This window comes from Sorex fumeus, unplaced genomic scaffold (genome assembly GCF_029834395.1).
Source record: "Sorex fumeus unplaced genomic scaffold, SorFum_2.1 ptg000107l, whole genome shotgun sequence".
Lineage (NCBI taxonomy): Eukaryota > Metazoa > Chordata > Mammalia > Eulipotyphla > Soricidae > Sorex > Sorex fumeus.
Genome location: NW_026606164.1, coordinates 1763041 through 1777225, shown reverse-complemented (window position 1 = coordinate 1777225; position 14185 = coordinate 1763041). Strand labels below are relative to the sequence as shown.

General features: G+C 65.1%; 1 protein-coding gene across 3 annotated transcripts in view; it reads left to right on the top strand.

The window, feature by feature from the left end:
• The window catches only part of LMBR1 (limb development membrane protein 1), a 232682-nt gene that overhangs the window by 200211 nt on the left and 18286 nt on the right, over positions 1-14185 (top strand). For all 3 annotated transcript variants that reach the window (XM_056134843.1, XM_056134845.1, XM_056134844.1), the window contains 6 exons: positions 2521-2597; positions 2894-2971; positions 3960-4033; positions 4098-4188; positions 4582-4648; positions 12923-13084. In XM_056134843.1, coding sequence (XP_055990818.1) covers positions 2521-2597; positions 2894-2971; positions 3960-4033; positions 4098-4188; positions 4582-4648; positions 12923-13084 — 549 coding nt within the window. The remainder of the gene's footprint in view (positions 1-2520; positions 2598-2893; positions 2972-3959; positions 4034-4097; positions 4189-4581; positions 4649-12922; positions 13085-14185) is intronic.

Genomic DNA, 14185 nt, shown 5'->3' with positions numbered 1-14185 from the left:
GGCCTGAAATATCGAAAAGGTTAAGAGATGCTGCTGTTCCCACCAGCTTCACTGGAAAGCCCCGACACTCTGCATTTGGGGGGAGGGTCTCGCTATCCTGGGCCTCGGACCCCGGTCTCCTGCTCGGGGAACGTCTCTTCCTGCCCTCCCTCCACCTCGGGCAGCTGGCCCCGCCCGCCCTCCCGTCTCTCTGTGACGGCCGCCTCGTGTACCTCGTGTGACCATCCACTTTTCGGAAGGCAGTCTCGGCGGGTGCTTTGTCGGTGGCCGGGCCCGGCTCTGCTCCTCAAGCCCTGCCCGGGCCCGTCCCGCTGGGCTCAGCTGGATGTGGGCACCTTGGCTGTGGGCACGCCGTGTGTGGCCGTGCCCGCCCGTGCCCTCCCCGTCTCATCAGCTCCTAGCGCTGTGGGGTCTGTCCGTCTCAGCCCTGCTCCCCCGTGTCCCTGTGAGTGGCCCGTGCCCAGCACCAGGCTCTCGGCCACCTCCCTGTCCAGTGCTTGGTCTCTTGTACCTGACTCTCCCCTCCCGGCCCCCTCCACAGCCCACGGCGCCTCTTTGGGACAGGCGGGCGGTGCGGGCTGCACTGGGCTCTGACCGGTCCTGCCCCTGCTGGACACCTCCAGGACTTGCGGCTCTTAAACAGCCCAAGGCTGGGTCCTCCAGTGGCCCGGCCCTGGAGAGGTGGGACGCTCCCACTGCTGCCCTCCATCCTCTTCCTCGGTCCCCTCCCCCTCCCCCTCCCACATCTCACCTTCCCGTGGCTGTCACGGTTGGGGCTGGGGCCTGGGCCCGCAGCGACAGCCCCCTCACCCTGCTCAGCCTGCGCTTGGCTGCGTTTCGGCGACTCCACGCCGGCCCGTGGCCTCGGACACTCGCGTCCAGCTGGAAACCTCTGTTGCAGAATTCAGAGCTCTGTCTTTTCTTTTTTTTTTTATTTTACTTTTATAAAGCAGTTCACAGTATCTGGTTACATTTAATACTCGAACCCACCACCAGTCCCACCACTGTATTTCAGTTGTTTCCATCCGGAACCCCAACCCCCGCCCCAAAGCAGAACTGAATAATCCATTTTGTGTTGTTTGTTATGAAAAGCCGCTGAAAGTGCTCCAAACAAGTTTCCTTAGAGGGAAGCGTGTGGAGACCGTTGCTCTTCACCGGGGCGTTATCAGAGTGCTGTCTGGGGGGAGGGGCGTTCTGGCGGCCTGGCCCAGGGCACTCAGGGCCCCCTGTGGCCTTTCACCTTTCACCCCGTGTGCTGCCCTCCTCCTTTGGGGGTGTGAGTCCTGGCCCCCCGTCAGCTGAGGCACAGGCCCGGCCTTGCCTGGAGCGTCTTCGTGAATCACGGCATCTCAGAAATACCATTTTGAAGGGGAAATTAAATACCATTTTTAAGGGGGCCAGAGCGATGGGACAGCAGGGAGGGCACTTGCCTTGCATGCGACTGACCAGGGTTGATCCCTGGCACCACAATCAGCCCCCCAAGCCCCGCCAGGAGCGACCCCTGGGCACGGAGACAGGAGTAAGCCCTGAGCACGGTTGGGTCTGACCTAATGGATCAAAATAAACACAAAAACGGAAACAAACGAAAACTCTGAGATTTCTGTGGTGGTTCCCGGTCTCGGGGTTTCCACCCGATTGTTTGTCTGCACCCGCCTGGTGCCTCCTGCCTCCTTTCTCTCTGTGCCGCACCCCGTCTGCCTTCCCGGGGCTGTGGCGGGCATCTGGCCGTGGCGGCGCAGACGCCAACCTTCGGGTGGTGTCCCCTTCGCTCCCCCGTGGACGGGCCCTTAGGGCGGGCAGGCCTGCCCCCTGCCAGTCCACCTTCTCTGCGGCCTCAGCCCAAGTTCCCTCTGGCAGGGCGGCCCTTCCCTCTCCGAGCGGCCACTGCTGCCCTCTGCTGTGTGAGGCCAGGGCCAGCCCCGGGGACCCGGTGCCTCGGCTGCACACGCCTGGACGCGGGCGGAGCCATCGCTGTCAGGAGCCCGAGGCAGGAGGCAGAGGCTGGTGGGGAGTGGGAGGAAGGTCGGTGGTCCCGGCAGCCGTTCCCGCCCCGCCGTCCCCTCTGGGCTCCCGCGTGGGCTGGTACCACCCGCGTCTGGCTGGGCCCTGTTGCAGGCTCCCGAGCTGCCTCGCTGGGCCCTGGAGAGTCGGAGCAGGCGGCTGTCTCTGCGGGGTTCAGGTGAGAGTGGGCAGAGCGGGCGTTCAAAGCTGCTGCGACAGTGCCGGCCCGTTTCAAAGCTGACTTTCATGCTGAGAGAGAGAATTGAACCCTCGATTCTAAAACCAGATCCCAGCTCTCGGCAGACTCTGCGGCCGGGGCATGCAGCTCCGAGTGGGCGGGCCGCTTGGCTGGCACGGGGTGGCCCGGGCACGGTCCCCGGCACCACAGAGGGTTGGCCAGGACTGACCCGGGTGCTGGCCGAGTGAGCCCTGTGGCCCCCGGGGTGGCGCGGAGCCCCCGAGAGAGACGGCCCGACTGCGCCGAGCGGGCCTCAACCCCTGCCTGTCTGGCCCCGGCAGAGCGGCGGAAGAAGGCGTCGGCCTGGGAGAGGAACCTGGTGTACCCCGCCGTCATGGTGCTGCTGCTCATCGAGACGGTGAGCGCCCGCCCGCTGCCGCGGCCCCCCGAGTGCCTGGACCCGTCTCGGGGCCACCGGGAAGGGAGAGCAGGGCCGGGGCCACCCTGGCGTCCACTCAGGGCCGGGGCCACCCTGGCGTCCACTCAGGGCCGGCCCAGCAAGCCAGCGAGCGGCCCCTGCAGCGCGGTCTCCCTCTGCGGCGCGGTCCTCCCTCCTCTGCGGTCCTCCCTTTCCTGCAGTGTGGTCTTCCCTCCTGCCCGGGGGGCTGAGCGCCCGTCTGTCCGGGGCAGAGCTGATGCCCGTTTGCCTTGCAGGCCATTTCGGTCCTGCTGGTGGCCTGCAACATCCTGTGCCTGCTGGTGGACGAGACCGCCATGCCCAAGGGGTCCCGGGTAAGAGGGGCGGCACCCGCGCTCCCCCGAGGGCAGTGTCACCTGTGCCGTGTCACGTGTGTGCCTGTGTGCCCGCAAGGGAGTGCACGCGTGTGCACGCATGTCTGTGTGCCTCTGAGTGCACGTCTGTGTGACTGTGCACGCGTGTTAGTGCATGTGTTCTCACGCAGGCATGAGCACGTGCATGTGTGAACGTTTCGTGCATGTGTGTCTGTGTGGGCAGGAGCGCACACGCATGCAGGGTCTGTTCCATGGGCCCAGGAGCCCCCTCACGTGGGCTGCGCTGGTCCACGGAGACCCCCTTCGGCATGCCTGTGTGGGCAGCCCTCCCCGTGCACCTGAGTGTCCGGAGACTCGGGCCTGGGGCCTCTGGGGCCCTTGTCCCGAGTCTAGCCCCGGGGAGGGGCGTCTCCAGAGACGTCTCCATGTCCATGTCCCTGTCCCGAGAGCTGTCCAGTGGGACCCACGTGGGGGCTGGCCCCGGTGGGCACTGCCCCTCCTCCGTGCCCCGTCCTTGCCCACGGCGGCCCGGGATGCGCACAGCTGTGCTTCTGCCAGCCCGGCCCCGAGCCCAGTGTGGCGTGGACCTGTCAGTCCCGGGCTCGGTCTGGCCCCTGCAGGAGGGAGGCCCTTCGCCCTGTCACAGGCACGCCCCTCTGGGCTCCCGTTCCCTGGGTGGTGGGCATGGCTGGGTCTTGACCAAGCTGGTGCTGGGGCCACGTCCGCGCTGCCTTAGGAGGCCCGTCAGGCCCCACCGTGGGACTCGGCTCCCAGGCCCGGTGGGGGAGGCGTGTGCGGGTCCCTCCTGTCCTCTGGCCCCGGGGGGGGGGGGGCCCCCAGCACACACGTGGTTCTGAGACGCCTCTGAGATCCCGGGGGAGGGCTGATCCCAGGTGGGCAGCGGGAGGAGTCGGGGCGCCTGCCCCCAGCCCGAGGCCACTAGGGATGCCACGCGTGCACAGCGTGTGCTGAAGCGTGTCCCCCACAGGGCCCGGGGATCGGACGTGCGTCTCTTTCTGCCTTCGGTTTCGTGGGGGCCGCGCTGGAGATCATCTTGATTTTGTATCCTTTGGGGGCGTGTGGGCGGGGCCGGGCCTGCTCTCGCCGTGGCCCTTGACGCTGGCGGCTACCTGATGGTGTCCTCGGTGGTCGGCTTCTACAGCCTCCGCGTCTTCGGGAGCTTCATGCCCAGGAAGGACGACACGACCATGACCAAGGTGAGGGCCTCCGCCGTGTCCTGGCCGCACGCGAGTCGGGGGGGGCTCGGGGAATTCGGCTCCTCGTGGGGGCGGGCAGGGGGTCTCCTGGCGCCCCTCGTCCGGCGAAGAGCAGTAGGTGCCGGACGCTGTCCTGACCCGGAGGGTCGGGGTGTCGCTCGAGCCGAGTCTGGCCTTGCGTGGAGGGACCCGAGTGGCTGCCCTGCCGCTCGCCCGCGCGGGGTTCAGGCGGCCGCTCCCACGGTGCGGACGCCGCGTGGGGGTGAGGCGCTGCCTCGAGGCTCCCACGAGACTCGGCGCTCATGAGCACCATCCCGAGGGGGAGCCGGCACGGCGGCACTCGTGTCCCCGCCTTCCCACGGGGTGACCGCCCTGTCCCCCTGCTCCCCGCAGATCATCGGGAACTGCGTGTCCATCCTGGTGCTCAGCTCTGCGCTGCCCGTGATGTCCAGGACCCTGGGTGAGTCACGACGGGCCGCTGCCCGCCTGGGGCCTCCTGTCACTGTCCGGCTCTCGGGAGCCGCGGGCTGAGCCTGCAGGGCAGAGGCCCCCAAACCACCCTCGGAGCTGCCCGGCCTCCGGGCAGGAAACTGCTGGCACAAACTAGCGAAATGTCTGAAGAAAGTAGAACCGACTCTTGGAGTATAAACGTTTTTAGCGATACGGTTTAGAATGTGGGTCAAAACCTGAAAGTCTGAGCCTTCTGCGAAGCCACTTTGCCTTCTGAAAGGGGTCCCCACTGTTGAGATGCCCCACCCGGGACCCCCACCGGGGCCCCGTTGGCGCCGAGTCCTGCAGCCCAGGGGGGACATCTGCTTTTCCCTTCCTCTGTGTCCCCTTGTCTGAGCACTTCAGCTGGAGGCACATTCGATCATCTCTTCACCGTCACAGGCGCGGGTCTGGGCCTTCCCGCGCGCGAGGGCACGGCTGCTATTGGTCAGTGCTCCGTGCGTTGGCCGGTGCTCTCTCAGACGTGGCTCCCGGCATGCTCGGCTGGCCGGGCCGCTCCCGACAAGACGCCCTGAGTCCCTCCTGGCCAGGAGTCGGCCAGCCAGCCGGGCCGCGGGCGGGGCCTTCCCGGCCGCTCTCCCGAGAAGCCCAGGCCGCAGGGAGACGCGCGTCCCCGTGCCGGTGGGCGATCCCGGCGCCGCCGCGCGGGTCTCCCCTTTGTGCGCCCGCCCCATTGTCCCCGCAGCTGCAGCGGGCGCTAAGCTGGGCGGCCCCAGGCAGACCCTTTGCCGGCCTGATGTGCAGCTAAGTGTTTCCTCGGCATTAGGACAGCGAGAAGGGATTTCCCTAAGATGCAGACGCTCGGCCGTCCCTTTCTCATCTCTGGGCCTCCGTGCGCGCTGCGAAGATTAGTCGTCACTAGCGTGAGATGCCGATTTTCTGAAAGAAAATTACATGCTGAGTATAGTTTTAATACAAAGAAAACATTAATGTCAAAATTTACTTTTTGAAGATCAACAAATTAAATTCCCGAGCAGTTTGCCATAGAGATAACCGAGGAGAAGAAAAAAGCAAGATGAACAATTAGAATGCGGCGAACAAATGCTTGGGCCCAGCTGTTCAAACAGGATTACGGGGCGCATTAGGGTACAGTGGACCTCGGGGCCTCGCCAGCGCCCACACGCCCTGCGTGCCGTGTTCTGCCCAGCGGCGCTGAATAGATGAAAAGAAAGAAGAACGCTAAACAGATTCATAGAGGCCTTTCACAGTCTTGAAAAAGCACATTTCTGGACCGAAAGAAAAGCTGCCGTTCGGTATTATGGGACATGCAGACGGTCGAGTTGCTGGTGGCGCCTCTGTTGACTCTTTCGAATGGAGCCTTTGATTTCAAGACGGCCGAGGACAGAGAACGGTCCTGAGCCGGACCCTGGGAATGTGGGTCCGGACGCCCCGGCAGAGGGCTCGGGGATGGGCCCAGGGCGTGCCCCGGGGTCCTCCCAGGCAGGCGCTGGCTGCAGCCGCCCTGCGTGGGCGGGGGCCCCCCTGGGCTCGGGGAGGCTCCTGGGGCCTCGCTCCCTGCCGGCCGTGTCTCCTGCACAAGCTCTGCTGGCTCCTTCCTAAGTGCCATTTGAAGATGCTTTTCAAATCGAACCACCGAGAGTTGCCGAATGAGAGTATTCGTGGCTGGGTGTCAGGTCCGGTGCTCCAGCTCTGGGACCCCCGCCCACCCCAGGGTCCCCTCTCGCTCGGCGCTCCGGCACTACCTTCCTTCTCCCTGGGGCTCGGCCACTGAACATGCCTCGTGCAGCTCCCCTCTCCTCGTGTCCCTTCCCACGGCTTTCCAGACGCCACCTGGAGGGGCCCGGCAGCCAGCGCATTCTCTCAGGCACACGGGACCTCTGTTCTGGACACCCCGGGGCTGGCATCAGCTGTGTTGGACGCGGGTTTGCTTCCTGCACAAGGAGTCGAAGGCCCACACCCGTCCACGGGGCCCCGGTGCCTACGCACGTACCAGGCCAGGCCGAGTGGCCTGAGCATCCCCCTGAGCCCAGAGCCGTGGAGTGGGTGGCACCGGGGCTGAGTGGGAGCCAGGTTGGTGACGTCACAGCGGGGCTGGTCTGGCCTCTGCGCCGAGCTGGGGGTGGTGCAGTGAGATGGTGTGGTGACTTCTCCACGCCAGGACTCACCCTGGACCTGCCCGTGTCTGGGCCCTGGTAGCTCCCAGGAGCTTCCTGTGTCACGTGTGACTAGGTCTCTGGCAACACAATTTGCACTTAAATTTTTCTTTCTTTTTGGGTCACACCCGGTGACGCACAGGGGATACTCCTGGCTCTGCACTCAGGAATTACTCCTGGTGGTGCTCAGGGGCCCTATGGGAAGCTGGGAATCGAACCCGGTCAACCTCATGCGAGGCAAACACCCTACCCTACCCGCTTGCTCTCTGTCGCTCCAGCCCTAAATTTTCTCTCTTTTTGGTTGCTTTTTTATCCCCAAATTCTTCTGTGAATTATAAGTCACACAGGACCCAAATGCAGATTCTAAAGTGCCTTGAGCGTTCAGACCGCTTGTTCTTCCGACGAGCCAGAACTTCTCCTCGTCCGACCCTCCCATGTCATCTGCCACCCGCCTCCCAGCCACCTCCCGGAGGTGAAGTGGGTCTCTGTCTCCGGTCCGAGGAGGGGTCCGCTTTAGGGAGCGCTCTCGCCGGCTCTCTCGTGCCCCCGCCCTGCCCTGCCAGACGCACGCCAGTGGCGTTGGAGAAGACGCGTCACAGTCTAGTTCCGCGTCAGGACCGGGCGTGGGAGGGGGGTGGGCATGTGTGCTTCACAGTGTGTCAGGGTACTCAAAGTCCAGACCGGACACCCCACAGCAAAGACGTGCGGTGACGAAGTCACCGAGGGGTGAAGTGACGCCTGTCCCGAGCAGTGACTGTGTCTGGTGAGGAGAGGGCTCAGGGGGTCACTGCTGGCTCTGTCCCCGGGGTCACCCTGGCGGTGCTTTGGGACGGCTGGGGTTCGCACTGCACTGCGTGCCCCCCTGAGTCACTTACCAGTAAAGGAAAGGAACAACGGTTCCTCCCAGCGGCCCGCGGGACTTGGGCAGGTGTGTACCTCACGGGCCGTGCAGTTCTGTCGACCAGGTGGGTGTAGAGGAGGTGGGTAGATGAGGTGGGTGTAGACCAGGTGGGTCTATACAGGCGGGCGTCGACAGGTGAGTGTAGATGCGTGCCCTGTGCTCCTTACCAACTGGGCCACCTTCCCGGCCGAGGGGTGCACGGGGCTCCCTGTGTCTGCTCCTGCCCGCCCCTCCCCTCCTTCCTGTGCAGAGCAGAGCCAGGGAAGGGCGTCCAGCGCAAGTGTCCGGCCACCCTCGTGTCAGCCCACTGTGGCCCAGGAGTGGCTGGTGTCCCACAGTTGCCTCTTCCCTCCTGCCCTGTGCCTGCCTTGCCCGGTCCTGCCTGTGTGTGTGTGTGTGTGTGTGTGCCTTTGTGTGTGCGTGTGCACCCTACAGGGAGCCCCAGCTCTGGGTGGCTTACCTGGGTTCAATCCCCGGCATCCCATTGGGTCCCCTGAGTCCCACCGGGAGGGATTCCTGAGCACAGAGCCGGGAGCAACCCCTGAGCATCGCCGGTGTGACCCAGAGACCAAACCAAGCTGCCCGTGAGGTGTCTGGGGTGGCTGCACCCCGCTTGCGCCCTGCTGCGGCCCTGCCAGGAGCCGGCCTGGTGGCTGGCAGTGCCCTCCCCTCGCTCTCCCAGCTCCTGGCCCCTGGTGGGCAGCAGAGGGACGTGGGCATGTGCAGGTGCCGTGGGGCTCAGCACGGCTGCAGGGGGCAGGTGGGGCCTCGGTTTCCTGAGTGGGGGGGGTTGGAGCCCCACGTGCCCACCCCATGGGTCTGCTTGCCGCTGGTCCGAGCCCCTCGGCCCCTGACCCCTCCTTCTGCCCATGTGTGCACAGGCAGCGGCAGGAGTGCAGGGATGGCCCCGCTCACCTGACGGCTGCTCACTGGCCCATGGGCTGCCCGGGCCCCGGGCCCCGGCCCACACCGGCACCATGTCCCCTGCCCCCGCACTATGGCAGGTGAGCCTGGGACTGTCACCACCCACCCGGCGCCCGGCTGTCCTCGCGCCCTGGGCAGGTGCCCGCAAGCCTTTCACGGGAGCCCCCGACCCACAGCCCCCGTGTCTCGGACCCCAGGGGCCCTTCCCACGCAGCCACCGTGGCTTCCTGCGGGCCGGGGTGAGTCTCACGTGCAGCTCACGATGATTCATCGCATCGAGTGCTCCAGCACCAACCCCACCCCATTACAGTGCCCACCACCATATTTAGAATATTTTCACTCCCCCCAGGCCTGCCCCCAAAGCAGGACCTGAAGAATGTATTTTGTGTTGCTTGTGATGAATGATCTGCTAAAATGATCCAGAAAAGTTTTCTTAGAAGAAAGAGTGTGGAGAGAGTGGTCTCTCGCCCGAACACCATTAGGCCCTTGTGTAAGAGATCACTGTCATGCCGTTACAGGTTGAGCCTCTGTGTGTGTGTGTGTGTGTGTGTGTGTGTGTGTGTGTGTGTGTCCCCTGTTCTCATTCCCCTTGTTGGTAGAAAATGTCTGGATTTTACCTTATTGTTCTTTGTCCTCAGATACATTTGCTGGGTATAGAATTTTAGATCGGGTTATTTTTAGGGCATTATAAATTGTCCCTTTTTACTGTTTCATACTCCCGTTAGTGCTCCTTTCGTGCATCCATTGTTCCAGTACCCTCTCCCCGAGGGGCGCTCCCGCCCTGCCCTGCCCCCAGTGAGCCCACCTCTGTACGATGCCTGTTGCCAGTTCTGTGCCCTTGCTGGGGTCTTCACACCCACACCCGAGAGAGGCCTTTATCTTCTTGTCTCGGAGGTGGTGACAACATGCGGAAGCTGAACTCCTGAAATTCCGCAACATTGGTGTCACGGGTAAGGTAATGGGAGTTTTTCAAAGACGATCTTTTATAAATTAAAACAATCTCTATAAATTAAATTAATATAAATGTTAATATATCTATAAATTATATATCTAATTAAACAATATAGTGAATAATTCTAGGCTAATTCATTTAAAAATTTACACAAAATAGAATGAGGATGCTTTGAGAAATTTAAAGGAACATCTGGACAGACCTCTAAAAAGTATAAAACTATGTCCCATCCTGAAAAGGTAATGTTGGTTTTGTGCTAGAAAACGTTGTGCATAATGCTTAAGTGTCTGCATCAGTAAGGAAAAAAATCTCTACCAAAAAAAAGCCCCTGAGTAGGTGCAGAAAGAACCTTTGATACTGTTATTTAAATAATTATTTAAGAGCTTGAATTGTACCAGCTCCTCCATGCGTCAGGCCACACCCAGGGTCCGGGAGTCTCTGGCCTTGGAGAAGCTCCTTTCAGGCTTCGAGCAAAGCTGGCTTCAGAGGCAGCTCCCCTCCCCTTCCCGCCCTTCCCCTGCCGCCGCCTCCTGCGGACCTCTGCCTGCGTCCCGCTGCACCTCTGCGGGGGTGCACTGGGCTCCCCCGGGGGGCGAGTCCTGGCTGGAGTTTGCTGCTTTCAGAACTCGGTCTCTGGCTTCGGCTCTTGTCGCTCGGGGCTGATGCCGCTGGGGTGTTTCTGGGGCCTGTCCTCACCGGACCCTCGGCCTCGTGGTCCGGGCGCCCGCCTCAGCCCTGGGAATTCTGTGTCTGAAAGCGGGCGCTTCTTCATCGGGGTGCGGCCCTTCACTGGAGGTCGCTGGCCTGTGGGGAGACCTGGACCCCTCTGGGCTGCAGCTGCTGCCAGGGGACCTGACGTCTCTAAGGAGAGTGTAGATTAGACGCGGGAAACAGACTGGCCCTACTCCAGGGACAGTGCTCCTGCAGTTCATCCTAGTCAGGAAACACCAGCTCGTTGGCGCACGTGTTATTCCAGCCTCTGCAGCCGTCGCCTCCCATGGGTGTGTCCGAGACCCAGGCTGAGCCCCGCGAGGAGGCTGTGTCGGCCCTGCTGCGTGCCGTTAGCGTGTTGGCGTCCGTGGCCCCGACTCGAACGCCCTCGGTCCCAGGTCTGGGTGTAGCGGTCGCTGTGGGCGGGGCTGGGTCATGCCTCGTCATGCCTGTGGCTCCCTGGGGTGCGGTGTCTCTGCCCACGTCCCCTCCCGCTGGTCTCGGGGTCCCGTCTCCCTCGGGGCTCGCCGTCGATCCTGCCTCCGCCTCTTTGGCCCTGCCGTTCCTGCTCGCGCTCCCCTCACCCCTGCTCCCCTCCTCACCCCTGCCTTGCTGCCGGCCCGGGTCGCTTCCCTGCCGGGTCGCAGAGCTGTCGCCCTTACTCGCCCCTGCGCGGCTGCCCTGCCCTGCCTCGCACCCGTTGCTCTTCTCCTCCCTCCCGGGGAGCTGCGCCTGCGGCAGGCGGGTGTGTCCGAGGCCCCGTGGCTCCGGGCGAGCCCCGGTCCGGGCTGGCCGTGGGCCTGCGGAGACGCGTCCGTGCGTCCGCAGCTGCTGCCTCAGCCTCAGCTGTGTGGTTTGGGCCGAGAGCGGGCGCTGCCCCGGCCCGGTCTCCGGTCGCTCTCAGCCTCCTGAGCGCCGTCTCCGAGCGGCTCCCGGAGGCGTGGCCGGGTCCCTCCCGTGGCTCTCCTTGCCGCTGTCCCTCGCCCTCCTCAACCTGCGGTCTGTAGCTTCACCGAGTCGGGGACGTTTCCTGGCGTTCTCCCTTCGCACCCTGCTGTGCTGTGTCCCTCCTGTCCCCGCCTGCTTTCTGGGCCTCCTGTGGCCCGTGTGGCCTCGGCCACGGCCGTGCTGTCGAGCTGTGGCGGGATACACTGAACGCCTGCCGGCTCCGTCTTGCTGTCCCCTCTCCCTGGGCGGTCAGGTGTCGGGTTGAGGGCCCGTGACCCTGTGAACGTCGTCTGGGCCCGGGGGCAGCGCCGCTGGACGAACCCCTGGGGGACCCTTTTGCTGCCACGGCAGGGCTGGCCCGTGGCTAAGCCTGGCCTGCCGTCCGCCCCCGTCCCACTCAGCTCTGCCCCCGCCCGCCCCCCTCTCCTCATCCCCGCCTCGCCCCTGCCCCCTCCAGCGACCCCACTCAGGGGCCTGGTGGCCGCTGGAACCGCGCCTGCCCGCAGAGCCTGACCGGAGCCTCGGCCTGTCTCCCCGCTGTGGCCTCCCGAGGGCTTTGGTGTGCCGGGCGTAGAGCAGCTAGTGACCGGTCAGCCGACTCTCCGCACCAGTGCTGTTCCGAAGGGAGTTTAGGCTCGGAAAACTCCCTTGCTGCGACCCGTCTCAGGCCCGCCTGTTCCCGTGCTGGTTTCCGAGGTGGCTGTCAGCCAGGACGGTGCCCACGGCAGGTGCCGGGTGGAGCCCCGAGGTGAGGACGGCGTGGGGAGGCCAGCGCTCACTCCCCTCGCGCCCTGGCCCACCGCGGGTCTGGCCTCCTCCCGGCTGGAGCACACACGGCACCTTCCGGGCCCCCGGGGCTGGCGAGGGGCACATGCGCCGAGTCCGTCGCAGGGAAAGGGCCCCTTCACAGGGCCGGGGGGACATTGCTCTGGAAGGTGGGCCTGCCCCTGCGCTGCCCGCATGCACTGTGCGGGGCTGGACGGTGCCCAGAGTGTCAGTTGGGACTTTGATAGACCTGGGGAAGCCTTCCCCTCGGACGGACGCTCGTCAGTTTCTCCGCCAGCGACCTTTGTGACATACAGCTGTGTGTGTGTGTGTGTGTGTGTGTGTGTGTGTGTGTGTAAGGAGCCTCCGGCCAGGGATGTGGCTGCCCATGTGTGAGGCCCGGCACCCCTGAACTTCCCTGGGCCCCGTGGGCAGGGAGCCCCGAGGTCTCTGGCTCAGGCCGCCTGTTGGGGGCGCCTTCCGGCTGCAGGGAGCGTTCGCGAGGCCGTGCAGAGGTGCGTCCCCACTGGCTGCGCTCGGGTTCCTCCCGCCCCCAGGGCAGGGCAGCGGGCAGTTTCCTGTGGACTCACACGTGCGTCCCACTCCTCAGGGTGATGCCTTGCAGTGCTCGCAGGCCGGGCCGGGTTCAGGCGCTGGCGTGAGGCATGTGTCCCTTGGCGCGTCTCGGTGACACGGTTCCATGTTGTTTGGCCCTTTCCTGCGGCCCGGGGGAGGCGGGGCCCCGCCTGGCACATCCCTGCCGGCCGAGGACGGCCCTCAGAGCAGTGTCTGCAGGCCACTCCCGAGGCCGGGCTGCCCAGGCTGTGTCCCTGGTGGGGGGCCGAGCGGGGCTGGGGAGGGCGGCCCGGGCAGGCGCTGGCTCAGCCTCTCCCGCCCGCCCTCCTGCAGGCATCACGCGCTTCGACCTGCTGGGCGACTTCGGGAGGTTCAACTGGCTGGGGAACTTCCACATCGTGCTGGCCTACAACCTGCTCTTCGCCGTGGTCACCACCCTCTGCCTCGTGCGCAAGTTCACCTCGGCCGTGCGCGAGGAGCTGCTCCGCGCCCTGGGTAGGTGGTGGCGGCCCCCGCCCCGCCCCGCCCCGCCCCTCCTTGCTCCCCAGGGTGGGCTTGCGGGACGCCACCTTCGCCTCCTCGTGGCCGCCCACCCTCCCCGCCACTGTCCGGCGTCTGCTCTCCGCTGCTCGCAGTGTCTCCCTTGGCCGGTCCTGGTGTCCCTGTCCCTGACCCCTGCCCTGTGTCCGTCCCCGCTGTCTCGTCCCCTCGGACTCGCTGTTGTCTGTCCCCCTTCCTCCCACACGCTTGGCTCTCCTGCCTGGTGTGCCGTTCTCTCCCCGGGCACGCCCGGTCCCGAGTGTCCCGTCCCCGCCGCAGTGCCCGAGCTTCCATGTGGCCCTTCGTCCAGGCCAGCCTGAAAGCTGCAGACCGAGGCTGAGCCAGCGTGGCCGACTCCCTTGGCGCTGCAGTGACCCCCACAGAGTCAGTGAGCTGTGCCTGTCTGTGACTCAGAGCCCGCAGGACGAGGCCGGAGTGGGCCTGGGCCCGAGCCTCTGGGGCGGAGCTGCCCCTCTAGGAGTCTCCCGCGTCTTGTCCCAGGAGGGCTGAGGCTCGGTGCCTCCGGGCAGGCCAGCTCCCGTGGCCCCTCATGGCCCTGGCTGTGGTGCTCGTCCCTCCCCTCTGTGGCCTCCTGCAGTGCCTGACAGTCCGGCAGCCCTGGGCGGAAGCGTTGTCCTGAGGACCTGGACCGTCCCCCCAGCGGGCGCGGCCAGGGCTGGGCGCCTTCCTCCTGCCTCAGCCCCTTCCCGCAGGCCCAGTGAGGCTGTGAGGGGTGGAAACAGGGAAACTGGGTCCCTGGGTGGTTAGAGCTTCTCGGGGGCCCAAATCAGCAAACAGGGACCGTAGCAAGATGGGCCGCAGGAGTGGCACGCACGGGGGTGGGGGGGCACGTTCGGAGAAGGGAGGCGCAGACACACTGGTGCCAAGTGACGTGCCGTGGGACAGCAGCCACCTGGTTCCTGGGGCTTCGTGGGAGAAATTCCTCGTCTGAGGTTCCGGGGTGACAGGAGGGAGATCGGCACCTCACGGCAATGAATTCCTCAGCCCCCGGGGCTGTGCGGGAGGCATGTCCCAACACGTGGTGCCAGCTGCAGC